The sequence below is a fragment of the Garra rufa genome, chromosome 2, assembly GCF_049309525.1.
Source record: "Garra rufa chromosome 2, GarRuf1.0, whole genome shotgun sequence".
In the NCBI taxonomy this organism is placed as follows: Eukaryota; Metazoa; Chordata; class Actinopteri; order Cypriniformes; family Cyprinidae; genus Garra; species Garra rufa.
The window spans coordinates 15,271,376-15,299,012 of NC_133362.1; the positions used below are offsets into that span (position 1 = coordinate 15,271,376).

The 27,637-nt window shown below is 35.4% G+C and overlaps 2 protein-coding genes across 3 annotated transcripts in view; one reads left to right on the forward strand and one right to left on the reverse strand.

Moving 5' to 3' along the window:
• syne2b (spectrin repeat containing, nuclear envelope 2b) overlaps positions 1 to 6,881 on the forward strand; it is a 120,046-nt gene extending 113,165 nt beyond the window's left edge. Inside the window, exons 125-130 of the mRNA XM_073834594.1 lie at positions 838 to 1,038; positions 1,580 to 1,708; positions 1,839 to 2,030; positions 2,140 to 2,187; positions 2,483 to 2,532; positions 5,395 to 6,881. Coding sequence (XP_073690695.1) covers positions 838 to 1,038; positions 1,580 to 1,708; positions 1,839 to 2,030; positions 2,140 to 2,187; positions 2,483 to 2,532; positions 5,395 to 5,605 — 831 coding nt within the window. The 3' untranslated portion in view covers positions 5,606 to 6,881. The remainder of the gene's footprint in view (positions 1 to 837; positions 1,039 to 1,579; positions 1,709 to 1,838; positions 2,031 to 2,139; positions 2,188 to 2,482; positions 2,533 to 5,394) is intronic.
• A 2,499-nt stretch (positions 6,882 to 9,380) lies between these two features.
• On the reverse strand, positions 9,381 to 23,934 carry LOC141325200 (estrogen receptor beta-2). 2 transcript variants are annotated; one of them, XM_073833738.1, is made up of 8 exons: positions 23,749 to 23,934; positions 21,710 to 21,850; positions 21,201 to 21,551; positions 18,521 to 18,659; positions 13,798 to 13,931; positions 12,981 to 13,164; positions 12,626 to 12,856; positions 9,381 to 10,317 (listed from the first exon to the last, which is right to left on the reverse strand). In XM_073833738.1, exons 1-8 carry the CDS (start codon positions 23,846 to 23,848, stop codon positions 10,245 to 10,247), a joined length of 1,353 nt encoding a protein of 450 aa, XP_073689839.1. In that variant the 5' UTR covers positions 23,849 to 23,934; the 3' UTR covers positions 9,381 to 10,244. The 2 variants fall into 2 exon arrangements, with proteins under 2 accessions (XP_073689839.1, XP_073689840.1); XM_073833739.1 differs by having other exon boundaries at positions 9,383 to 10,317; positions 21,734 to 21,850.
• Between the last annotated feature and the right edge of the window lie 3,703 nt (positions 23,935 to 27,637).

The window sequence follows — 27,637 nt, forward strand, 5'->3', positions numbered from 1 at the left end:
CTGAGATTTATACCCTATCTGAAAACTGAATAAATAAGCTTTCCATTGATGTATCGTTTGTTAGAATAGTATAATACTTGGCTGAGATACAACTATTTGAAAATCTAGAATCTGGGGGTGCAAAAAAAATCGAAATATTGTGAAAATCACCTTTAAAGTTGTCCAAATGTAGTTCCAAGCAACATGGTCCAGGCTCACATATGTGACCCTGGACCACAAAACCAGTCATAAGGTTAAATTTTACAAAACTGAGATATATACATCATACGAAAGCTCAATAAATAAGCTTTCTATTGATGTATGGTTTGTTAGGATAGGACAATATTTGGCCGAGATACATCTATTTGAAAATCTGAAATCTAAGGGTGCAAAAAATCAAAATACTGAGAAAATCACCTTTAAAGTTGTCCAAATTAAGTTCTTAACAATGCATATTACTAATCAAAAATTGCATTTTGATAGGTTTACAGTAGGAATTTTACAAAAAATCTTCATGGAACATGATCTTTACTTAATTTCCTAATGATTTTTGACATAAAAGAAAAATCAATAATTTTGACCCATACAATGTATTTTTGGCTATTGCTACAAATATACCCCAGCGACTTAAGACTGGTTTTGTGGTCCAGGGTCACATATGTTGAAATAGAAAACATTTTTATTGCAATCATTTTTCCACAGTCAATTGTACTGTATTTTCAGTGAAATAAATGCAGCTGTGGTGAGCATGTGAGACTTCTTTCAAAAAATTTACAGACCCTAAATTTTTAAACAGTAGTGTTTATTGTTTATGCATTTACTGTATAGGTTCATTTTGGCATTTTGTTCTTTCCTTAGGACATGCAGAGGACTTTTAACGGCTACAAATCTGTGATGATTGGTGTTAATCTCAGTGGGCGGGCCTTCCAGCACGGAGACAGCACTGAACTACAAGAACTGCGTGAGAATCTGCAGTCAGCCAATCAAAAATGGGCACAGGCCTGTGCAGCCTTGGACAGCTGGGAACACAGACTGCATCAAGCACTCATGGAATGTCAGGTGAGGAAAAACAAGCTTGAAAAGTGGCACTGATACCAGAGTTTAGAAAATAAAGCACCATGAGTGTCTTAATTTGTTTTGCAACTGCAACACAAACATCTGTTTAGTAAGCACATGTCTGTGCACTTTCACACATTTGCACTTGTTGCTTTTTGTGTTTGATTTTATCTCAGGATGCAAAATCATAAAACCACAAAAAGTTTTTTAGTTTCAGAAATGCTGACTGCGCATTGTTCTTGAAATTACAGCGTACCATGAGTCATATTAAAGGTCTTAAACACTTCTCTTGAACGCTTTCAATCACTCATTCTGCTTTTAACTCAAGGAGTCAGCTAAGTTTTTAATTAGATTTGTACTTGGCAAAATGTGAGGGGGTTATTTTCAGGGCTTATTTAAAAATTGTATGCTATTTTTCCCAGTAACATCTTGTAGGACTTTTGTAAAGGTCCTGATATAGTAAAGCCTAAACCAAACACACAATGTAATAAAGGCCTGTGAGAAACAAACACTAACTTACTTGTTTATTCCGTTTTTTTCACAGGAGTTTCACGAGACTCTTCACTCTCTGCTGTTGTGGTTAGCTAAAGCAGAAAGCCAGCGCTACATGGTCAACATCCATGACCAAAATACAGACCTCAACATCCTGCAAGACCATCGAGACACACTCAAGGTAGAATAGTGTGCTTGTGTGCTGTTATTGTACAATATCTAAACATATCTCCAAAAATAATTAAATCAAATGTTAATAAATGAGTTAAACCCATTTTACTGTTAATTGATGAAGTTTGTGCATATAATAGGCTGTTCAGCAGGACTTACAGTCTCGTGAGAGGGAGGTATACTGCCTGCAGGAGATCTCCTCACAGATCCTCCTACAGGACCAGGGAGAAGACACCCTGGAGGCCAAAGAAAAGGTTCACGTCATCAGCAACAAGTTACGACTGCTGATCAGACAGATTGCACATGACCTGCACACACTGCAAAGCAGACTGGTATGTTTCATTCGGTCTCACTCACACAAGCACAGACTTTCTCCTCAGGCCAGACTGGTCTGATTCACTCTCACACACTGATGTTTTGATCCCTTCTATTCTGTCGCAGGACTCTTCAGGTCCAAATGTGGGCAGGACAGCACCAACACAACAGCAGGTAAAGAAACACTCTTTCCATTAATACCCCCTTCAGACTGGAAATGACAAGGATCTGATTGAGTTTCTGCTCAAATAAATTGGTGCTGTTTACAGAGCCTAGATTTATTATTATAGTTAATTGAATTGTTTAAAAAAAAAGTGAAATGAAGTAAAATGTTTGCAGTCGTAGGTCACCATTATATAGATTTTGTCTTCTAATGCTGCTCTTTAGAAGCTTTTTGGGTTTCGAAAGTGACAGTTAATGTGGTTACTAGGTGCTAATAAACACTGAGTTATTTGTCTTCTTTCTCTAGGAAGCCACAGGAGTTCAGGCTGTTACACGGGGATCTCCCACGAGTGTCAGGTACACGCTGATAGTATTACTATGTGTTCGTGACCTTGCGTTACCTTGCTGAAGTTGATGTCTTCTAGTACTCTCTTCACACTCTCTAGTTCTTCTCACTTTCACACATCTGCTCCACTTTCACCTCTTGAAAGACTCAACATGTACTTTATGCTAACCTTCACAAACTACAAAGTTAAGAAATAACTAATTTTAAAAACAAAGTTGAAATATGCATAGTTGACAAATAACATGTTAATGAATATTCTTAAAGCAACAACTTCATTTTAGGTTTAATGTTGAAAATGTTGGGGTCAGTTAGATTTTTTTTTTAAGGATTAATACTTTTAATCAGCAAGGATGGATTCAGTTGATCAAAAGTGACAGTAAAGCAAAAAAGTGGCACCAAAATGAACTAAAATGCTCCATAAATTTAAGACAAAAAATGACCCTGCACAAATAAATAATATGTGACCCTGGACCACAAAACCAGTCATAAGGTTAAATTTTACAAAACTGAGATGTATACATCATATGAAAATCAATAAATAAGCTTTCTATTGATATATGGTTTGTTAGGATAGGACAATATTTGGCTGAAATACATCTATTTGAAAATCTGGAATCTGAGGGTGCAAAAAATCAAAATACTGAGAAAATCACCTTTAAAGTTGTCCAAATTAAGTTCTTAACAATGCATATTACTAATCAAAAATTACATTTTGATATGTTTACAGTAGGAATTTTACAAAAAATCTTCATGGAACATAATCTTTACTTAATTTCATTGGCATAAAAGAAAAATCTATCATTTTGACCCATACAATGTATTTTTGGCTATTGCTACAAATATACCCCAGCGACTTAAGACTGGTTTTGTGGTCCAGGGTCACATATATTACAGCTGTCGTGATTGAAATGAAATGCGAAAATAAATGAAAAGTGTCAATTTTTGCTGAATTGCATTTAGATTTGCTCACTGCATCAGATTGCCTTATAACTAATCAAATGTGTTTCTGTTGAATTTAGGAATACATTGGCCAATCGGAGGAGCTTAGATTAGTCAGCGCTGAAAATACGCCAATCAGAGGCTTTTTTTGATTCCCTCATCATAAACAATACAGTGCAGATACAATGTAAATAAAATATTCATTTGGTAGCTTTAGTGATTATAACGGGAGTTTTTGCATAACTTGTACTAGACTTGGCTAACGTCATGTTTGTCTGTGAAGCCAGAATGTGAAATAAAAACGAAAACAAAAATGTTTTATATTGTTTTCTATATGTGACCCTGGACCACAAAACCAGTCATAAGGGTTGGGTTTTTTTTTTATTGAGATTCATACATCATCCATTGATGTATGGTTCGTTAGGATAGGACAATATTTGGCCGAAATACAACTATTTAAAAATCTAGAATCTGGAGTGCAAAAAAATCGAAATACTGAAATTGCCTGTAAAATTGTCCAAATGAAGTTCTTAGCAATGCATATTGGTAATTAAAATTAAGTTTTGTTACAAAATAAAATTTACAAAATATCTTCATGGAACATGATCTTTACTGGCTATTGCTACAAATATACCCGTGCAACTTCAGACTGGTTTTGTGGTCCAGGGTGACATATCGATATTAATAATCATTATTACAATATAAAGAGCAATAATCTACAATAATGATTTTTGTCATAATATTGAAGCCCTATGATCTCCTGGTTTTTACATGTATAATTTAGATTCAATTTTAAAGTCTATTGTTATTGACAACAGTTTAAAATACCAATTAAATTGGGTAAATTTAAGTCTTTGACATTAAAGACAACATACAGTTTTTATAATAATAAGGTGATTATAAAAATTGCCCCCACAAATGTAAAACATGCCTCTGAAAATCAATATCTGACACTGCATTAAAGACATTTATAATGTTACAAATAATTTTAATGTTTAAAAAAATCTGTTCTTTTGAACTTTCTATAGATACTTGGGGGAAAAATACTATATCATGTTTTCCACAAAAATATTTCTGAAAAAAAAAAACTCTGTTCACCAAAGCTGCATTTATTTGATCAAAGATACTAAAAAACAGTAATACTGTGAAAAATTATTACAATTTAAAATGTTGTTTTGTACTATTGTAATATATTTTAAACACAATTTATTCCTGTGATGGCAAAATAGTATTAATATTAATGTTAAAGGGATAGTTCACCCAAAAATGAAAATTCTGTCATTATTACTCACCTTCATGTCGTTCCAAACCCATAAGACCTTAAATTAACCATCAAATTGAGATATTTTTGATGAAATCCGACAGCTTTCTGACACTCTACAGACAGCAACAGAACCACGTCATGGTACTCTCATGAATCCGTGTTGAAATTGTTTAGTAAGAATCGTTATTTTTGTTTTCTTTGCACACAAAAAATATTCTTGTAGCTTCATAACATTATGGTTGATCCACTGATGTCATATGGACTATTTTAATGGTGTCCTTACTACCTTTCTGGGCCTTGAACGTGGTAGTTCCGTTGCAGTCTATACAAGATCAGAAAGCTGTCTAATTTCATCAAAATATCTAATTTGTGTTACGAACATGAATGAAGGTCTTTCGGGTTAAGTAATTGATGACAGAATTTTCATTTTGAGTCAACTATCCCTTTAAAAACCATTGTTCTGCTTACCGTGATTATTTTTTTGGGTCAGGCTGCTTTGATGAATAAAAAGTAAAAAAAAAAAAATTGACAACGTCGAAGTCTTCTCTGTCACTTTTGATCAATTTAATGCATCCTTGCTGAATAAATAATAAAAAAAACTTCCTAACCCCAAATTTTGAACTAGTTTAAAAAAATTAAACTAACAACTGTCTAACTGTCCTTCGCACAGGGCTGACAAGTCTGATTCGTCGCCAGCGAGGCCATTCCTGTATCGTGTCCTACGAGCGGCTTTTCCCCTCCACATCCTCTTCCTGCTCCTGCTGGTTGTGGCGTGTCTGGTGCCTCTCTCAGAGGACGACTACAGCTGCACTCTCTCCAACAACTTTGCCCGATCCTTTTACCCCATGCTCCTCTACACCAACGGGCCCCCACCCACATGAGAGCGATCACACGTACCTTTCACTAACACACAGTTGAATGAGTAGAGGAAATGGAACATAGTCCGAGCCTCTTGGTTAACTTTGCTGTAGCAGATCCTGTAGCTCTGAGCGAATGCCCTTGCGTTTGGGTTTCAATATTCAATAGATTATCCTGCAACAATCAAATCTTGTTCATGGATCCGAGGTCTGTTGCACATGGAGAGGGATTTTTTTGTCTGAAGCAATCCGAAACCTTAGCTCATGATGTATATTTGTATTTTTAGAGAACAGCAAGGATTCCTCATCAAAGGTGCACTCATTTTCTAACTGTATAGTACAGTATGTAGCAGCACATTCGTTGAAACATTAAAATAGTCCACACAAATGTATTTATTTTTTAAATATAAATGACAATTGAATCTATAGCTCACTCATAGGCTTTGAGTCAGCCTGTATTTTTTAACTAGAAGCCCTGTTTATATATCTGAGTGACAGGACTTGCTTGATTATGAGTTTTGTTCACGCATTCAATGTGAAATGACTTGCAATGATGAATATATTTTATTTGTAGCTCTCTTAGCCGCCATTTTCTTGGTCAAAGCCATGGAGGAGAGACACAGAGAGGCATCAGGGTGTGTGCAAATGTCTTTTATGTTTATTTATTCGGCCTGAGGTTTAGTGGCTGCGTTGTTTTTGTGTGTGTGAATAATATAAGACTACTGAAATAATTTAATTATAACTGGTAAATGATCTCAGTGGAGATCTAAATTATATCGGATTGTTTTATAGTTTATAGCTAGAATTATTCTGGCAGGAAAACATTGTGTCCAGATGTGTGTTTGTCTGGTCTGATGGTAAAGGTGTCTCATAGAAACACATTTCAAAAGTATCTACATAATTGTATGTAGCTTTTTTTTTTTTTTTAACCTACACAAAGTCAATTCTGATAATAATATGGTATAAAGGCCATTAGTCACTCTTTCACTCATACTAACTGCCAAAGTGTCAGAACTTTGTTTTATAATTTATGGTTACTAAAAGAGTGCTGTTTGTTTGATGTTTTAATAGATTTGTTATAGTATGGATTACATTATGGGTCAACTGAAACAGACTGATATAAATATCCATGAATCACCGATTTAAAAAAAAACAGTCACTTTGTTATGAATTTATTTTGCTGCAAACCTTGCACTGCCAATGTCAAACAGTGGTTGAAGAGAATTTAAAGTTGGATGTGACGTTTGTGTTTTTTGAGTTTGAAGTCAATTTTCATTCAAATAAACATCATGTACAAATATGTAAGTGTTCACTCATTCATTCCCACATTTTAGTTTTGCAGCTGTATACAGTAAAAATAAATTTACTGTTGTGCCACTGTATCATCAGTATTTTTTTCTGTTTAAAGGGTTACTCCCCAAAATTAATATTTTGTCATTAATCACTTACCCCATGTCGTTCCGAACCCGTAAAAGCTTCGTTCGTCTTCGAAACGCAATTTAAGCTATTTTTGAAAACCGGGAGCTTTGTGACTGTCCCAATGACTGCCAATGAAAATAAGTATGAAAGACAAGATCAAAATAGTCCATCTGCAATCAGTGGTTCAACCATAATTTTACGAAGCTATGAGAATACTTTTTGTACGCAAAGAAAACAAAAATAACGACTTTATTCAACAACTCATCTCCTCCACGGAGATGAACTATGGAAGATGAACTTTCCGCCAGGTCAGAAAAAAATCCATGCCTTAAAAAGTCGAAATTATGACATAGTTAAGTCATAATTACAAGATAAAAACTCGAAATTATGATTTACTAAATAGAAATGATGACTTTAAACGTCATAATTATGAGATACAAAGTCAAAATTATGACAAAAAAAATCGAAATTATGAGATAAAGTCAAAATTATGACTTAAATCATAATTACGAAATAAAAAGTCGAAATTATGATTTAATAAATCGAAATTATGACAAAAAAAAATCGAAATTACGAGATAAAAAGTCACAATTATGACAAAAAAAAAAAATCGAAATTATGAGATAAAAAGTCACAATTATGACTTAAGTCATAAACACAAGATAAAAAGTAGAGATTATAACATACTTAAGTCATAATTACAAAATAAAAACTCAAAATTATGATTTACTAAATAGAAATTATGACTTTAAAAGTCATTATGACATAAAAAGTCAAAATTATGACTTAAATCATAATTATGAGATAAAAAGTCGTAATTATGACAAGTCATAAACACGAGATAAAAAGTAGAAATTATGACATACTTAAGTCATAATTAAAATATAAAAACTCGAAATTATGATTTACTAAATAGGAATTATGACTTTAAAAGTCATTATGAGATACAAAGTCGAAATTATGACTTAAAAAAAAATCGAAATTATTACTTAAAAAAAAAATCGAAATTATGACATACAAAATCTAAATTATGATTTAAAAAATCTAAATTATGACTTAAAATCGAAATTATGACTTAAGTCATAATTATGAGCTAAAAAGAAATTATGACTTTAAAAAGTCGAAATTATGAGTCTACAAGTCAAAATTGATTTAATGACTTTATAAACACATTGGTCAAATGATAGCGTTCTAATGATAAACGGGACATTTCAGAACGAATTAACTTGCTTTAAAACAGTTTGGAGGACCAAGTTCAGTACACACCTTATTATTAAATCATTTAACATTTACAGACAAGCAGAATATATTCCAAAATAAGCACAATGCAATTTTGTTTTGTTTTTTAAGCATGGTGTCTGATGCAGCTAGCAGAGAAAAGCGTACACTGTTTGCGTCCAGGGGATACTCTCCAAAATGGTGCTACGGTGACGCGGAGACGACGAATTGTTGAATAAAGTCGTATTTTTTCTTTGCGTACAAAAAGCATTCTCATAGCTTCGTAAAATTACGGTTAAACCACTGATAGCAGATGGACTATTTTGACGACGTCTTTTCTGGGCCTTGACAGTGTTATTTACTTGGCAGTCAATGTAACAGCCACAAAGCTCCCGGTTTTCATCCAAAATATCTTAAATTGTGTTTCGAAGACTAAAGACGCTTTTACGGGTTTGGAACGACATGGAGGTAAATGACAAAATTTTCATTTTGGGTAGAGTAACCATTTGAAGCTTACGTCTGTAAAAAAAAAATTCTGTTACCTCAGTTCCCTGTTGAAAAAAAACAGTATATGCTGGTTAGGAAGGTTTTTATGCTTGTCCTTTGCTGGTTTATGCTGGTCCTTAGCTGGTCACCAGCATAAACCAGCAAAGGACCATCTTAAACCAGCATCCCAGCATCAAAACCTACCTAACCAGCATATGCTTTTTTTTCAACAAGGTTTAACCATAAGTAGGTTAATTCCAAAAAACGAATTAGTTCAATTCCAGAATAAAAGTTTCCGGTAACACTTTACAATAAGGTTCATTAGTTAACATTAGTTAACCACATTAGTTAACATGAACTAATAATGAACTGCACTTCTACAGCATTTATTAATCTTTGTTAATGTTAATTTCAACATTTACTAATGCATTATTAAAATCTTGTTAACATTAGTTAATGCAGTGTGAACTAACATGAACAAACAATGAACAACTGTATTTCCGTTAACTAACGTTATTAAAGATTAGTAAATACAGTAACAAATGTATTGCTCATGGTTAGTTCATGTTAGTTAATACATTAACTAATGTTTAACTAACGAACCTTATTGTAAAGTGTTACCAAGTTTCCTGATAATGTACTCACCTCATGTGATCAAGATGTTCATATTTTTGTCTTCAGTTCCAAAAAAATTAAGGTTTTTGAGGAAAACATTCCAGGATTTTTCTCGACACTTGACTTAAATGATGGCCAACGTGTCCAAATTGCATTTTCAATGCAGCTTCAAAGGGATCCCAGCCGAGAAATGAGAGTCCGAAAACTTCCGAAAGAGGCATCAACACTCAAAGATGTTTTTAAAAGTGTTACATTTACTGTCGATGACAAGTACTTTATAAACCACAGAAAGCACCACGGGACAGCAAATAACAGCACTCTAATGTCTTACAAATACACAGACAGAGTACAAAATGCATAAACTATTAGAAGTGTGCGTTTCATTTAGCTTGGCCAGTCTTTAGAGAAACAGTCATGTTGAGTCAGAGGTTCTCAGAAATCTTGGATGGCAAACAAAATGTTTAAATGTGCAGTGTGTAATTTCGGCAATCTCTTTGAATGGCCCAAGAGGACACAACATAACACTGGATCAACCAACGGCGCAATTTATGGGTGGTGCGAATCGCAAAATGGCAGACGGGGGAGTGTTTGAATGTCGTTTGGCATAGAAACTACACACTTCACACTGAATGGAACCAGCCATTAAAAGATTCCATTTGTGATTCTTGAATGTTGAACATGATTGGTTGGGATGAAGTGGGTTCCTCTTCGGGTTGGCATTATGGCACAATAGGAAAACAATAGTTTGAACTGCTTTGTGTTCAAGCAGGACTGAGCGCCATTTGAAAGCCCTGTTTGGTTGAGGTTGTCGCTGGTCATCTAAAGTTCTTTTTCCCAGGTCTGGTTTGAAACACCCTCATGACCATACATAGGACAAGCAGCTTGAATGTTGGATTCAAATCCAGTGCTGCATCCAGAGAGATTTTTACCCCACAGAAGTGTCCATGTCCACTCGATGAAGACTACATTCTAATGTCTTATCCACCGTTTCCTCAGCTCTAGAGAGACAGACACAATATGTGGTAACTTAGATCAAAAAATTTTATGTGAACAGTGTGATTTTAAGAAATATATGATGATTGATTTGACTGTACTAGTTGAAAAAATGTTCCAGGTTCGGCATGTTATGTTTAACAGTTTGTAAAACACAAAAATCATGTGAACAGGAAAGCGCTTAATTTGCGACTTTTAAAAGGCTGCACTTATTTCATCAAAAATACAGTAAAAACTATAATATTGTGAAATATTTTACAGTTTAAAGCGTATTGAAGTTATTAAAGTCTTTTTTCTAAGAATTGCAATACAAACTCGCAATTCTGACTTTTTTTTCCTATTATTCCTAGAATTACGTGATATAAACTGCAAAAAAAACCCTCTAAAATCGCATAATACAAACACATAATTCTGACTTCTTTCTCAAAATTGTGATACAAACTCAAAATTCTCACTTTTTTTCTCAGAATTACATGATACAAACTCGCTAAAAAACTTTTTTTTTTTCACGCAATTGTTTATATTACCCAATTCTGACAAAAAAGTGAGAATTGCGCGTTTGTATTGCAATTCTGAGAAAAAAATTAGGAGTTCACACAGTTCAGAGTTAATATGCAATTCTCAGAATTGCGAGTTTATAACATAATTCTGACTTTTTAACTCGCAATTGCAAGTTTATATCATGCATTCTGAGAAAAAAAGTAAGAATTGTGAGTTTGTATCACAATTTTGAGAAAGAAGTCAGAATTATGTGTTTGTATTACACAATTTTAGAGAGTTTTTTCTTGCAGTTGTGAGTTTATATCATGTAATTCTGAGGGAAAAAAAGTCAGAATTGCGAGTTTGTATTGCAATTCTGAGAAAAAATTCAGAATTGCAAGTTAGAATTCTGACTTTAATAACCTAATAATAGCAATTGCGTGTTATAAAGTCAGAATTGCAAGTTTGTATCACGTAATTGAGATTTTTTTTTTTCTGCATTTGTGAGTTTATATCACGCAATTCCGAGAAAAAAAAAGTCTGAATTGTGGGTTCAAATTATAAGTTTGTATCATGCAATTTTATCATTTTGTTCCCCACAATTGTGAGTTTATATCATAATTCTGAAAAAAATGTCAAAATTGCACGTTTGTATCACAAAATTCAGTTTTTTTCCAGCATTTTTGAGTTTATATCATGCAATCTGAGAAAAAATTAAGAATTATGAGTTTGTATCATGCCATTTTAGAGTTTTTTTCCCCACAATTGTGTTTATAATCACATAATTCTGAAGAAAGAAAATCAGAATTGCAAGTTTGTCTCACAATTCTAACTTTGTTCCTCAGAATTGCGTTATACAAACTTCCCAAATCAGATTTTTTTTCTCGCAGTTGTGAGCTTATATCACCCAAAAGTGAAAATTGCAAGTTTGTACCGCAATTCTGAGAGAAAAAAAATGTGAGTTTTATCACACAATTCAATTGTTTTCTCGCAATTATGAGTTTATATCATAATTCTGACTTTTCAACTCGCATTTGTGAGTTTATATCACGCAATTTTATAGTTTTTTTGGTAACACTTTACAATAAGGTTCATTAGTTAACATTAGTTAGCCACATTAGTTAACATGAACTAATAATAAACTGCACTTATACAGCATTTATTAATCTTTGTTAATGTTAATTTCAACATTTACTAATACATTATTAAAATCTTGTTAACATTAGTTAATGCATTGTAAACTAACATGAACAAACAATGAACAACTGTATTTTTGTTAACTAACAGTATTAAAGATTAGTAAATACAGTAACAAATGTATTGCTCATCGTTAGTTCATCTTAGTTAATACATTAACTAATGTTTAACTAATGAACCTTATTGTAAAGTGTTACCGTTTTTTTTCCCACAATTGTAAGTTTATATCATGTAATTCTGAGAAACAAAGTCAGAATTGCAAGTTTGTATCACGCAATTCAGACTTTTTTCCTGCATTTGAGAAAAAAAAGTTCTAAGTTTTGTATCACAATTTTGATTTAAAAAAGTCAGAGTTTGTATCACGCAATTGTATTATATTTTTAGATTTGTATAACGCCTGTTATAAAGTCAGAATTGTGAGATATAAACTCAATTGCGAATTTATATCTCACAATTCTGAGAAAAAAGTCAAAATTGCTAGATTAAAAAGTTTACCTTTTTTTTTCATTTTCTATTCAGTGGCGGAACCAAGCCTCCATAATCTTTTGACAAATTTGTGTGTGGATTTTTTTACAAAATATTTCTTTTTACCAAAACAGGCACAATACAAAAAAAAGTGTGGATGTATCGACTCACTGTGGACTTTGCCGGGTCTCCTGGTTGCTCTCTTTCAGTGCAGGCTGCTGTCTAGATGTGTGGAGGATCTCTGCGGTCTGTTGTGTGTCCGACCGGAGTGAGGCTTCTGTGTGAGCCACCAGCATCCGGCTGCTCTGGGACGTGTTGGCGTCTAGCATCTCTAGCAGAAGATCATACAGCAGCACCACGTTTTTTCTCTTCATAGTTGACAGATGCTCGATGCCTTTGTTGCTATGGACGACAGAAGAAGAGAACAGTGAGCCAGTGACAGATGAGGAGAAAATTGAGACATAAAATGCACTGAAAGTCTAGAATACGGATGCTGTGAAATCACAAACACAATCTGCTGTGGTACCTAAGGTGTCGAATATGCGAGAGCAGCATCAGCAGATGGGCGAGCCGAATGGACTGCTGCTGTGAGGACAAGCCTGTTCTGGAGATGGTCCAAACTAAAGCGTCAGTCACAGAGTCTAGCAGCCTCAGAACCTTCCCACGGCTCTCCACATCTTCAGGAGTCTGTGGCAAGCTTGAACAGTTGTCTGTTAATAAGCACACAACAGGAGTAAATCACAACATCTGATTAGGTTAAAAAGAGAACAGTTAAAGGGATAGTTCACCCAAAAATGAAAATAACCATTCATCTTCAGAAACCAAATTAAGATATTTTTGATGAATCTGAGAGCTTTCTGATCTTGCATGGACAGCAATGCAACTGACACGTTCAAGGCCCAGAAATTAAGAAATTGTTGAATGCATTTTTTTTTGTTAGTTTTCATGCTCACAAAACGTATTTCCTTACTACCTTTCTGGGCCTTGAACATGTCTGGGCCTTTCTGGGGTCAGGGTCAGAATGGATTTCATCAAAAATATCTTCATTTGTGTGTCAATGATGAACAAAGGTCTTACAGGTTTGGAAAGACATGAGGATGAGTAATTAATGACTAAATTTTCATTTTTGGGAGAACTGTCCCTTGGTTAAAACACTGGCATTGGCAGGAGACCACTGACCAGTCATGTAAATCAAAAGCTTCTCTGTTTAAACATGCTAAATATAGAGAGCGTGTTGTAATTAGCATGGTCTACAGTTATGTAGAGAAAAAAAAACAAGATATAAATGTATTTTTTAATCTTGCACAATAACGTACACACACACAATCAGACTAGTGTCATACTGGAGTTGAGAAGGATCATGGCTTTGAGGCAGACATATTCCTCTCTCTGGAGCTTCAGTTCTCTGAATCTGGAGGTGGTGGCTAGCAGCATGTCAAAGATCTCCATGATGCCTTCAACACAATTTCCTTCCTCCCTGAAAGAAGTAGAGAGAAAGAAGGAGAGGGTCAGAAAAGGCCAATCACTTGAGCCATAAATGTCATATAACTATTCACCGTGGAGTCACAGAAAATGACATCGCCACAAATATGTGTACAATCCCAAACTATCCTGAACTATGTTAGGGAGAAATTAAAGGATTAGTTTACCCCTGAATTCAAATTTACTGATAATTTACTCACCCCCATGTCATCCAAGATGTTCATGTCTTTTTTTCTTCAGTTAAAAAAAAAAAAAAAGTTTTTGAGGAAAACATTCCAGGATTTTTCTCCATATAGTGGATTTCAATGGGGATCAACGGGTTGAAGTCACAAATTGCAATTTCAATGCAGCTTCAAAGGGCTCTACACGATCCCAGCCAAGGAATAAGGGTCTTATCTAACAAATCAATTGGTCATTTTCTAAAACATATTAGAAAAGTGCAAATGCTCACAAATGCTTGTCTTGCACTAAGAAAGAAAGACATGAACATCTTGGATGACATGGGGGTGAGTAAAGTATCAAGACATTTTAATTCAGTGTTGAACTTATCCTTATATACTTTTACCCCTATCCTTTAGTCCATTCCATTTTTTACTGTAATAAAAAGAAATTATTTACTAAATAATATTTGTACAATGCTTGAACATACAGCTGTTGCTATTATTATTTTAAAATATTAAAAGTGAGTTTTAAAATAACAAAAGTAAAAATATTACACTACTGGTCAAAAGTTTGGGATCAGTAAGACTTGTAATAGCTCTTATGCTCATCAAGGCTGCATTTATTTGATCAAAAATACAGAAAAAACAGTAATATTGCAAAATGTTTTTACAATATAAAATACTGCTTTTTATTTTAATATAACTTAAAATATAATTTATTCCTGTGATGCAAAGCTGAATTTTCATCAGCTGTTACTCCAGTCTTAAGTGTCACATGCTCTTTTATTATTAGAATGATCAGTGTTGGAAACAGTTGTGCTGCCAAATCTTTTTTGGAACCTGTGATTCTTTTTTTCAGGATAAAAACAAGTTAAAAAGAACAGCATTTATTCAAAATATAAATATTTTCTAACAATGTAAATCTATGCAATCACTTTTTTATTTAACACATCCTTGGTGAACAAAGGTATTAATTTCTTTCAAAAAAAAAAAAAAAAGAATAAAAATTGACTGACCCCAAACTTTTTAACAGTAGTGTATATTGTTAGAAAACCTTTCTATTTTAAATAAATGTTGTTTTTAACCTTTTTAACCTTTGATCAAAGAATCCTGAAAAAAGTATCACAGGTTCCAAAAAAATGTTAAGGAGCACAACTGTTTTCAACATTGATAATAAATCAGCATATTAGAATGATTTCTGAAGGATCATGTGACACTGAAGACTGAAGTAATGATGCTGAAAATTAAAATGTAATGTACATTAATACAGAAAAACATTGTTTTACATCATAATAATATTTCACAATATTACGTTTTTTCTGTATTTTCATCTGATGAACACAACCTTGATGAGCATAACAAACTTCTTTAAAAAACATTACATTTCTTACTGATCCCTAACTTTTGAGCGTTAGTATATATATTATCCTTTTTTCTTTTATTATTTCATTATACACATCAAATATCAAAGTACAAATAACAAAACGGCAGGGCGCTGTTAGTCTAGCTATACTAAAAAGAGAATATCCAAAGTAGCTTAAAAAACAAAAAACAATTAATTAATAGAAAAACCAGGTAAAGGTAACACTAGCTAACTCATACAGCTTATCTTGAATGAATACAGATGACCTTAAAGTGTCAGGTGAAAGATAAAAGGAAGTACAAGCTGTCTCACAGTTTCTCATACGCACACATACTCAACCCTGTGTGAGAAATGAATAGTACAAACTAAGCTTGTGTTATGAGAACACACCAAGGTTTGCTAAAACCCTAGAGATAATCACCAAGGAAGAGGAATATTCAATTCCACACAAATTAATAAACAGGTACACACACACACGCAAACCATGCATACACAAAACAGAACAAAACCACATCATAACAAAGTGTAATCTCTTCACACTCAGTTTCCTTGATTGATAAACTTGAAAAACTATCTTCATGAATGTCACACACTATGTGCACCCACACATATAAACACTGTGTACACTGGACAAACACACAACAGAAGATTATCTGAAGGTCGATGAATAAATCCACTAAACATTAGTGTTTTTCAAATGTTACCATCAAGCAAGATATGAGTCGATCTCTCCCACTTATGGGAGTCGTCCTCAGATCTGTTTACATTCCCAAATTATCCTCTCAGAACTGTTCTCTGTTCTTGGTTTTGTGAATCGGTTTTGTCAACTGATGATATGTGTTTTAAGGGCCAATGCGACACATCAAGTAGACCAATAACCAATGTTTCGAACCAACATACATATCTGACGTAAAACAAGGGCTCTGACAAAAACTCTTTAAATGCTTTAAAATTATTTTAATCAGCAAATCGGTTTTGAAAATGACAGATATCGATAACCTTAAAAATGCTTAATAATAGTCGATAATCATCCAGGCAGTTGATTATAGTGGTTTTCCCTTAAAGGGATAGTTCACCCAAAAATGAAAACTGAATGTTTATTTGCTTACCCCCAGGGCATCCAAGATGTAGGTGACTTTGTTTCTTCAGCAGAACACAAACGAAGATTTTTTACGGAAACCGGTGCAGTCTGCCAGCCAAATAATGACAGTGGATGGGCACCAGTAGGGCTGGGCGATATGGCAAAAATGTAATCTCGATAATTTTTTTCCCATATTGAACGATAACTATATATATTTCGATATAAGCTGTTGATGTTGCCAGCTTTAAAATAGTATCCCAACAATGACTAAAGCCACAAAAATGAAAGGGTTCATTAAATTACATTTAAAGTATAGTTTATTAACAAAAACAGATTAGGCCTTAAAAATTAAAACAACTTACTAAAATAAATTTAAAAAATTAAAGTTGTGACAGAGTATGGTAAATGAGAGTAAATGTACAAAATGTAAACATAAAATTATTGTAAAAACATAATTTGTAACACAATTATTTATTTATTTATTATTATTATTAACACAATTGTTTATTTTTTCTATTATAGGTTGAAATTAGAGGCAACCACTGCATTTTGAAACAATCTACAGTATAAATAATAAAAAATTACGACACTGTTCTTTCTTAATCGTATTAAGTGCAGACAATTCAGCCATAATCTAAGTAGGCTACTCTCTAAATATTCAAAGTGCAAATAGAGACGGATATTTCAAGCATGATACAGAGCTATAGACATACACAACCTATCATAGCCTACATACTAATAACAGCCTAGATATGTCATGTAGCCTAATTTGCGTGCATTGGGGGGATTAAAATTGCTTTTGAATGCGCGTGCGTTTTTTGCTTTCGGTTTCAGTTTTAACAATCGCGCCAAACTCTCAGCTGAGCTAAGAGTCACTTTTCAGGTAGCCAAACCACTTATATAACGGAATTCGTGCTACCTTTTTTGTCGACAATTTCAACATCTTTGGATAATAACTCGAAGTTAGTTTCACTTTCGTCGCTGCTTCCTCTCTCTTTTTTTTTGTCGTCCTGGTGTTAAGTTTGCTTCGCAAAGTGCGGTAGGAAATTAACTTTGTACTTTGACGTGTACACGCACGCTGTACGCTGATTGGCTGTTGTCGCATATTTCTACTGTGTGATTGGCTCTTAGATTAATCCATATCGAGCAAAAAATGTCTAGAGCCTATCATCGTTATTAACATAAATTTTATCGCGATTCGATATGATATCGTTTATCGGCCCAGCCCTAGGCACCAGACCTTTAAAAGTAAAAAAAAAACATGCACAGACAAATCCAAATTACACCCTGCGGCTCGTGACGATACATTGATGTCCTAAGACACGAAACGATCGTTTTTTGCGAGAAACTGAACAGTATTTATATAATTTTTTTACCTTTGATACACAGCCACGTCCAACTGTCATGAGCACGAGCTTTTCATCCGGCTCGTGACACGTGAACACGCTCTGGTGTAGTATACGTAAACACCGGAAAGGGAAATCGGTGAAAAGTCTCGGATGAGTTTGCACAAACAAACATAATCTTTTAGCTTTAAATCGAATTGAATAGCCGCTATACCCACAATCTCTGTGCACTGTGTAAACAATGAGTGTCGTATACACGGGACAGATCGCGAGTACACATGTAAGGAGCCGGATGATGAGCTTGTGCCGCAGGGTGTAATTTGGATTTGTCTGTGCCTGTTTTTTTTTTTACTTTTAAAGGTCTGGTGCCCATCCACTTCCATTATTTGGCTGACAGACTGCACCGGTTTTCGTTAAAAATCTTCGTTTGTGTTCTGCTGAAGAAACAAAGTCACCTACATCTTGGATGCCCTGGGGGTAAGCACATAAACAACAAATTTTCATTTTTGGGTGAACTATCCCTTTAATTCCAACATAAATCTGTGTCTACTACACTTTTCGATTAAAACAATCAGTAAGTCGCCCTGCAGTGTGTGAAAGGAGCTGTTTTCCTATGTCAGAGGGAGGTTGTACCTGTTAAGCTTGAGGTCAGGTGAGAAGATGAGCTTCCCGGGATGATCCACGGATCTCCACATCAATCCCAACATCAATATATCCAGCCAGCAGCATTCCAGCAAATGCACCTGATCTGACAAAGTCAGCTCCACAAAGCCTGCGAGAGGAGTAACAAACACACAAATGTCTTCCAGAACACACCTGCGGCCCTTCAAATACTGCATGTAAGTGCACAATCAAATACACAAAATTATGCTTTTATGATGCTTTTTGTCCTTTCTGGAGCATGAAAGCCCCTGTTCACTATTCACTTTCATACTGGCACACTTTCACATGACCGAAAATCATACTGGTTTAGAACAACATGGGGATGATTGAATGGTGACTGAATCCCATTAACCTTTTAGAAATTACAAGAAATCAGTTTGCCATAAATCCCTGACCTAAAAAAAATGATAAAACAACAAAAACTAGAAAGCATACAAAAATGTAATATATCTGCATACATTACATTTAAATATAATATAAAATATGCTGCCATATGAAGTAAAAACATATATGTTAATATATGAAATTCTTTTAGGTTTCATATAAGTCTTTTCTGCTCACCAAGCCTGCATTCATTTGATCCAAAGTACAGCAAAAACATCTAATTTTGAAATATATTACTGTTTAAAATATGTGACCCTGGACCACAAAACCAGTCATAAGGTTAAATTTTACAAAACTGAGATATATATGTCATATGAATACTCAATAAATAAGCTTTCTATTGATATATGGTTTGTTAGGATAGGACAATATTTGGTCGAGATACATCTATTTGAAAATCTGGAATCTGAGGATGCAAAAAAATCAAAATACTGAGAAAATCACCTTTAAAGTTGTCCAAATTAGGTTCTTAACAATGCAAATTACTAATGAAAAATTACATTTTGATATATTTACAGTAGGAATTTTACATAGAACATGATCTTTACTTAATTTCCTAATGATTTTTGGCATAAAAGAAAAATCTAAAATTTTGACCCATGCAATGTATTTTTGGCTATTGCTACAAATATACCCCAGCGACTTAAGACGAGGTTTTGTGGTCCAGGGTCACATATTTGTTTTTCATTTGAATATATTTAAAAATGTAATTTATTGCTGTGATTTCAAAGCTGAATAGCATTATTACTCCAGTCAAATGATCCTTCAGAAATCATTCTAATTTGCTGGTCAAACAACAATTATTGTTATTTTGAAAACAGCTGAGTAGATTTTTTTAGGTTTCTTTGGTAAATAGAATGTTCAGAAGAACAGAATTTATCTGAAATAGAAATCTTTTGTTACATTATAAATGTAAATGTATAAACTTTTGATCAATTTAAAGCATCCTTGCTAAATTAAAGTATTAATTTCTATAATTTCTTTACCAAAAAAAAAAAGAATAAAAATATAATTACTCCAAGGTTTTGAATAGTATAGTGTATAATGCTACAAAAGCTTTTTATTTCAGATAAATCTTTGGATCTTTCTATTTATCAAAGAATCCTGAAAAAATGTACTCAACTGTTTTAAATATTGATAAGAATAATTATAAAAATGTTTATTGAAACATTAGAAAATCAGCATATTAGAATGTGAAGGATCATGTGACACTGAAGACTGGAGTAATGATGCTGAAAATTTAGCTTTGATTACAGGAATAAATTATATTTTAAAATATATTCAAATAAAAAACAGTTATTTAAATAGTAAAAACATTTTTTTGCTGTATTTTGGATCAAATAAATGCAGGCTTGGTGAGCAGAAGAGACTTCTTTAAAAACATTAAAAATCTTACTGCCCATCTTCCATAAACTTTAGTGTATGTATGTTTATGTATGTGTAATAGATTTTTGGACATACATGAACAAGTATATCCATCCTAAAACCCATCAATTTTGATATAATAAAAGTAAATATAAAATCTAAACATGAATTTAAAAATGTATTTTAAAAACATTATATGTTGTTTTAATGGCAACACTTTACAATAAGGTTCATTAGTTAACTACATTAGTTAACATGAACTAAGAATGAACTAATTTTAGCATTTACTAATGCATTATTAAAATTAAAAGTTGTGTTTGTTAGCATTAATTAATTAACTAACATGAACAGTGAACAACTGTATTTTTATTTAATAAATGTATTGTTCATTGTTGGTTCATGTTAGTAAATACATTAACTAATGTTAACAACTGACACCTTTTGTAAAGCATTACAGTTTTAATAAATTAGCATATCAATATTGTTGACATATATGGTTGCAACAAATGTAACCCTATTAATAAACATTTTCTTACAGATTTTATGAACTTATGTGCAAAGTGTATTATGGGGATTTTATATTTGCTATAGACTTGTATCTTCATCTATCCAGACAATACATGTATATGAAAATTATATATCACCTTATAGGTAACATTTATGTGGCCCCGGACCACAAAATCGGGTCAATTTAGTGAAATATTGAGAAAATCGCTTTGAAAGTTGTCCAAATGAAGTTCTTAGCCATATATATTACATATAAAAATTAAGTTTTGATATATTTATGGTAGGAAATTTCCAAAATATCTGCATGGAACATGATCTTTACTTAATATCCTAATAATTTTTGGCATTAAAAAAACCCCCAGATAATTTCAGGTATCTATACAAGCGCGCACACCTGGTATCTTCTTCGCCCAGCTGATCATAAGCACCAGTTCTTTGTCGGCGAGGTTGGTTAGAGACATCATCATGCTGGCCTCTGTATACGGCTTCTTTATTGGCTCTCTCAGGTAAATCTGAGGAGGCTCCGCCTCCAGAATACAGTTGACCAACTGCTCAGGGGAGAAGCTCAGGCCACGCCCCTCAGCTCTGTTCCCTGAACGGAAGAGGTGATGAGTGGGATTGAGAGGAAATTCTAAATGATGCTGGGAATGACCTCTGACCCCTAGCGCCTCGCCCGAGCTGTCTCTGATCTGAGGGGTGCGACGATGGCGAGCACCACGGTAACTGCAGCGTTCCCGCCTCACACCTGTTCACACACACAATTATACCCGCATCAAAAATGCACACTCAGCACAGCACACACCGTCCAAAACAATAACATTCTCATTATATGTTCAATAAAAAAATTAATAAAGTATGATTTATCTTTTAGGGTCAAAAGATATAAAATATGTGGCTACACACTGAAAAAACGAGGTGGCTGCCTACCACACTTCATCATGCCCACTTCATAGCACTTGCGGAGTCGACAGGCCTGGCAGCTTTTGCGTCGGCTCTTGTCAATGGTGCACTGGTTGGTAGCTGGACAAATATAGTCATTGTGTCCTGAAGAAGATTAAGAGAAAAAAATTATTACACTCACATCTTTGGACTACAAAACAGTGGTTAAATTAGGCTTTTTAATGTCATCTCATTTTATTGTCTAAGTTCATATTATTACTACGGCTGTCAATTGATTAAAATATTTTAGCAATAGTCTGTAAAAACTTATTTTTTCTTTTTTTTATTATTGGTCTTTCTACTTGAAAATGTCATGTTTAATTCAATGTGTTACTTGCCATTTCTGTAATTATTTATAAAAAATGCCTAGCAAATTTGCCAAAAAAATATACACACTACTGTTCAATAGTTTGAAAGAAATGAAATAGTTAGCAAGGAGACATGTATAATGTTATTTAATAAATAATGTAGAATTTATAAATTTAGCAAAAGTATGTGAAATTGTTTTTTAATTATGCAATTGCAACTTTTTACCTTTTTACAATTCTGACTTTTTCATCTCGCAATTTTTTTTTTTGTGAGATATAAACTCACAGTTCCAAGTTATAAAGTCAGAATTGTGTGATATAAACTCGCAATTGCAAGGTCTAAAATTAGAAGAGATATTTTTTGAGAAATAAACTCGCAATTCTGAGCAATAAAGTCAACATTGCGATATAAACTCACAATTCTGAATTTTTCTCTGAATTGCGAGTTTATATTTCACAACTCTGACTTTATTGTCAGTGAGTTATTAAGTCAGAATTGTGAGATATAAACTTTTATGAGAACATATCAGTCTGGACTTTATAACTTGCAATTCTGAGTTTCTATCTCACAATTCTGACTTTATATCTCCTAATTGCGAGTTTATATTATGCAATTCTATGAAAAAAAATGTAAAACTGTGAGTTTATATTTCGCAATTCTGAGAAGAAAAGTGACGTTTCATGTTAGAAAAGATTTATATTTCAAATAAATGCTGTTCTTTTGAACTTTCTTTTAATCAAAGAATTATGAAGAAATTTATAAGCAGCACAACTGTTCTCAAAATCGATAATAAGAAATATTTCTTTAAGACTGCTTTTCTGTTACAGGAATAAATTACATTTTAATTTTTTTAAAATAGAAAACAGTTATTTTAAACTGTCTCTATTTTAAATTTGAAATATTTTACATTCTGTATACACACTGTAACGTTGCTGCAATTAGTTAACATAAATTAAAATTTGCTGAGATAACTTACTTTTTTAAATTGAATCAACACATTATTACTTGTTTTAATGTTGAGTTTTAAATTGCAATTAATTGCAGCAATCAATTTATACAGTGGATAATTTTTTTATCAAAAATATACATAGTTAAAATTTGTCTTAAAAACACTACTTTAACTTTTAAAATATTAAAAGAATTTAACACTCTTTAATGTAATGAGATATTCATATTCAACCCTAATTATCATATCCATTTGTTATTTTATCTTGTATGAATTGTATGATTTATCTGATGTTTGCAAAATCTAAATTACAAAATATTCCTCTATAAACTATTTTTTTTATAGAGGAAAGATACTAGCAGGAACATCACAAACTGCCCAGGGAATGTATTTTTTGCATTGAATTAATGTAATAAGATATAAGAAATGTGTCTTTTTCAAATAATAAAATACTTTGTGGTTTTTACTAAGACTTATTATTTGTAAAAAAAATTGTGTTTTTACATATCCAGCTTTTTGAGTAGCATCTATTGACTGAAAGGTCAAAACAAACTTGTTTATGGGGAAACACAGCGCACTGACCCAGACATTCTCAAAGAAATCTTTGCAACAGAATGAGTATCCGACGATTCATGAAAAAACAATCTGCTTAGAAAAACCTTCCATTGATTAACATGGCATTTCAGAAAATGGAACTTCCGAAGAGCATGTATTTGTTATGTTAAATGGTTACCTTGACCAGTGTTACCTTGAATGCTCCGTTTGAAGAAAGCTTTGCACCCCTCGCATGACCAGACACCATAGTGATACCCAGAGGCGTAGTCATGGCACACCGCACAGAAGTGCATGTCTCCTTTACCCACAATGCCTGGTGAAGGATTCAAGCCATCATCACCATCCAGTTGCTGCCCTAACAGCTTTGCATGAGTAAGGACAGAACTATAAAAGATGAAGGTACAGATAAAGTAAAAAAGGGCAAAAAGAAATCATTTTTACATTTTCTAAGTGGTGCTTGTTGTTAAACTTAAATTTTAGTCATTTTGTTCTTTGAGCATTTTTCTATTTCATTATAATTTAAAATAGAATTTATTCCCGTGATGCAAAGCTGAATTTACAGCATCATAACTCCTGTCTTTTGTGTCACGTGATCCTTCAGAAATCATGCTAATATGCTGATTTATTATCAATTTTGGAAGTTGTGCTGCCTAATATTTTTCTGTGATACTTTTCTCAGGATTCTTCGATGAATATAACATTTAAAAGAACAGCATTTAATTAAAATAGAAATCTTTTGTAACAATATACACTACATGTCAAAATTTTGGTCAGTAAGTTTTTCTTTCTTTTTTTCTTTCTTTCTTTCTTTGAAAGACATGTGATGGAAACTTTTATTTATAGCCTTAGAATACAAAGGTATGTTTAATATAGGCTTGTTCAGAAAAGCGCAGACTAAGGCCCCGATCACACCGAACGCGTCTTTTAGGCCCGATCACACCGAACGCGTCTTTTAGTTCTAAAAACGCGAGGCGCACAGCACTGCCTTTTTGGTGACTTTTAATAAAAGAGCAGTGTGCTGCGTTTTTTTATGTTGCTAAGCAACGACCAAAACAGCTGTCCTGTCAGTCAAATCAAAGGATTATAGCGCGAGCGCTCTAAAATCTTATTTTTTGCTGTTAAGTAAACGGTCATATTAGCAGAAACCCTAAATAATACAGCTCCGGGTTACCCACGACAGACACCAAAGGTTTCTTTCTCCTCTATTTCTTGCAGTCTCCGGACTCTTTACAGAGGCCCGCCTCTCCATTCATTCGATTGGACAATGGAAAAGAACGCGAATGACGTTGGGCGTTCTCTTACAAGAGGGAACGAGTACTGCGTAAGAAGTATCTTACGCTAGGGGAAAATCCTTTTCTGCGAGATATTGAAGCCAAAAATTATCCTTAATTTTGAAATAATGTAAAGCGCGTTGCAGCAGCATACAGACATAGGCGAAACAGCTTGCGCGCCTATTGGCTGCTCTGCGGCAACTGCAGCAGCCTATTAGAGCGAGGCCTGACGCGACGCCAGATCCAATGGGGGCATTTCGCGCCCTTTGCGTCGCTTCGCGCCCTTTTCGTAGCTTCCCGCCTAAAAGGGCGTGGTCTAGACCTATAAATATCGCTCATAGGCAGCTATTATCTGATTTTTCATCCTTCAAGCGAAGCACACGCATCGCTGGAGCCGGATAAGAAGCCGCCGTTTGACTGCAAGCATCTCAGCGGGACGAGCCACTGAAGCTGCTGGCCACGCCGCCTTCCGTGCATTCCTGCTGCGCTTTCCGGCGCCTATATCCTTTATAATCTACAGTGTGTGTCGCCGCTGCGATACACACTGTTTCTCTAAAAAGAGCAAAGCGTCTTTTTAAAGATGCCTTCATACGGCTCGTGCAGATGCCAATGGTGACTCTGAGGACTTGCCTTGCCTTCTTCACTGAGACTGCTCCCCCGCCCGCCGCGGTGTAGCGCCGTAAAAAGCGCCGTGCCCAGCGGGCCCCGGACACTTCCCCCAGCCGACAAAGCTCGCCGGTTCGCCCGCCTGCTTCATCGACCTCGTCAGCCTCTGTTCCGGACGTAAAGCGGCCGCTGTCTGCCACCGCTTCCATCGACGCCGCTGACGAGGGGGGCCATGAAGGAGGAAGAGGTTTCTGATTCTGATTTCCGTTTCCCGCCAAAGCAGGAACGCGCATGCTGCTCAGAAGAGGCGATAGCAGCCCACTTATGTCTGCCCTCTGCTGGACGGCGTGCTAAGTCGGCCCTCCCCTCTAAAGCTTGCCGTCAGACGTCAAACCTGCTTCGCCGCGCTTTCGCCGCCGCCTAGCCGCGTCAGCGCTGCGTAACATGGTCTCTCACCGTTGCTGAGAGGCACCCGTGGTTAACGCTTTCTGACGTTTTTCTCGTCTGGCCGCCGCCCCGCCAGACGCGGCCCGCGGCCCAGGATTGAGTTGAAACCTGAGCCTCCGAAATCGTCCTAGCACAACTGGGAAAACGACGGTGTACGAGTCCCGCTGTTGCCGGACCCCCACCAAAGTTATTCGCTCGTCCAGTTCCAGGAAATGTGACTGTTCCAGTGTTTTCTGCAGCCAACAAACCGGCTCCGTCGCCCGTTTGCCTGCACACAAAAGTCGTTCCCACGGCTACACAGATAAACCCCCAATAAAGTGTATTGTCTGGTGTCCCGGCCACGGCCGATGGTGTTTCATGTGTCGTAAGAATGCCCACTAACCAGTGCTCATCTCTAACGTTACACACAAGCACAGCGCACATAAAATCGACACAGATCGATTGCGCTTCACAACCGGCCACGGCCGATGGTGTTTCACGTGTAAGAATGCCCACTGCAGTGCTCATCTCTACACACAAGCACAGCGCACTTAAAATCGACACAGATCGATTGCGCTTCACAACCGGCCACGGCCGATGGTGTTTCACGTGTAAGAATGCCCACTAGCAGTGCTCATCTCTACACACAAGCACAGCGCACATAAAATCGACACAGATCGATTGCGCTTCACAACCGGCCACGGCCGATGGTGTTTCACGTGTAAGAATGCCCACTAGCAGTGCTCATCTCTACACACAAGCACAGCGCACATAAAATCGACTCAGATCGATTGCGCTTCACACGTGGTAAATATGCCCGCTTCACAGTGGCCACAGACACCACATTATGCACGTCAAACGGTTTCTGTGAAAACGAAACCAAAAGTGCATTCGCTCTACGCAGGCGAACGTTGTTTGGAGTGTGTTAAATGTGCCCGCTGCCCCACAGCCACATCCACACACAGACATAATAGTTCCCGCTATCAGCGTGCCCCATGCCTCAAATATCACGAGCACGTTTTGCATGAAATCAGCGTGCATTCGCTCCATGCAAGCGAACGATGTTTGGAGTGTGTTAAATGTGACTGTTCCAGTGTTTGCTGCAGCCAACAAGCCGGTTCTGTCGCCCGCTTGCCTGCACACAAAGGTTGTTTTCACGGCTACCCAGATAAACCCCCAATAGAGTGTATTTTCTGGAGTCCCGGCCACGGCCGATGGTGTTTCACGTGTAGTCAAAAATGCCCACTCCTCCAGTGCTCATTTCTACACACAAGCACAACCTGTCATACAGACCCTGCGAACATAAAATCGGCTCAGATCGATTGCGCTTCACATGTGGTAAACGTGTCCACTTAACAGTGCCCACAGACATCACATTATGCACGTCAAAAGGTTTCTGTACAAACGAAACTAACGTGTATGCAGGCGAACGGTGTTTGCAGTGTGTTAAATGTGCCTGTTGCCACACAACCACATACACACACAGACATAATAGTTCCCGCTATCAGCGTGCCCCACGCCCCGAATGTCACGAGCACGTCTCTGGTGCCACAGCATACCAAAACCACTCCGTTAATGAAAGAACGGAGCGCGCTTCGTATTCAGCCTCTAGCTATTCATGCAAACGCATTGGAAAAGCTTCCAGGGGTCTCGAAATGGGTGCTGGACATTATAAAGGAGGCTATTCGCTACAGTTTCACCGACGTCCGCGCCGCTATACAGCGCGCGTCGAGACCACAATGCAGACAGAAGCAGCACACCTGCTTCGAGCCGAAGTGG

Coding starts and splice junctions, on each gene's coding strand:
- LOC141325200 (XM_073833738.1), bottom strand. CDS start 23,848: ATGCACTTCTGTGCGGTGTGCCATGACTACGCCTCTGGGTATCACTAT. Junction 13,932..18,520: donor CCTGACCTCAAGCTTAACAG/GTACAACCTCCC, acceptor TACTTCTTTCAG/GGAGGAAGGAAATTGTGTTG. Junction 10,318..12,625: donor GAGACCCGGCAAAGTCCACA/GTGAGTCGATAC, acceptor CTGTCTCTCTAG/AGCTGAGGAAACGGTGGATA.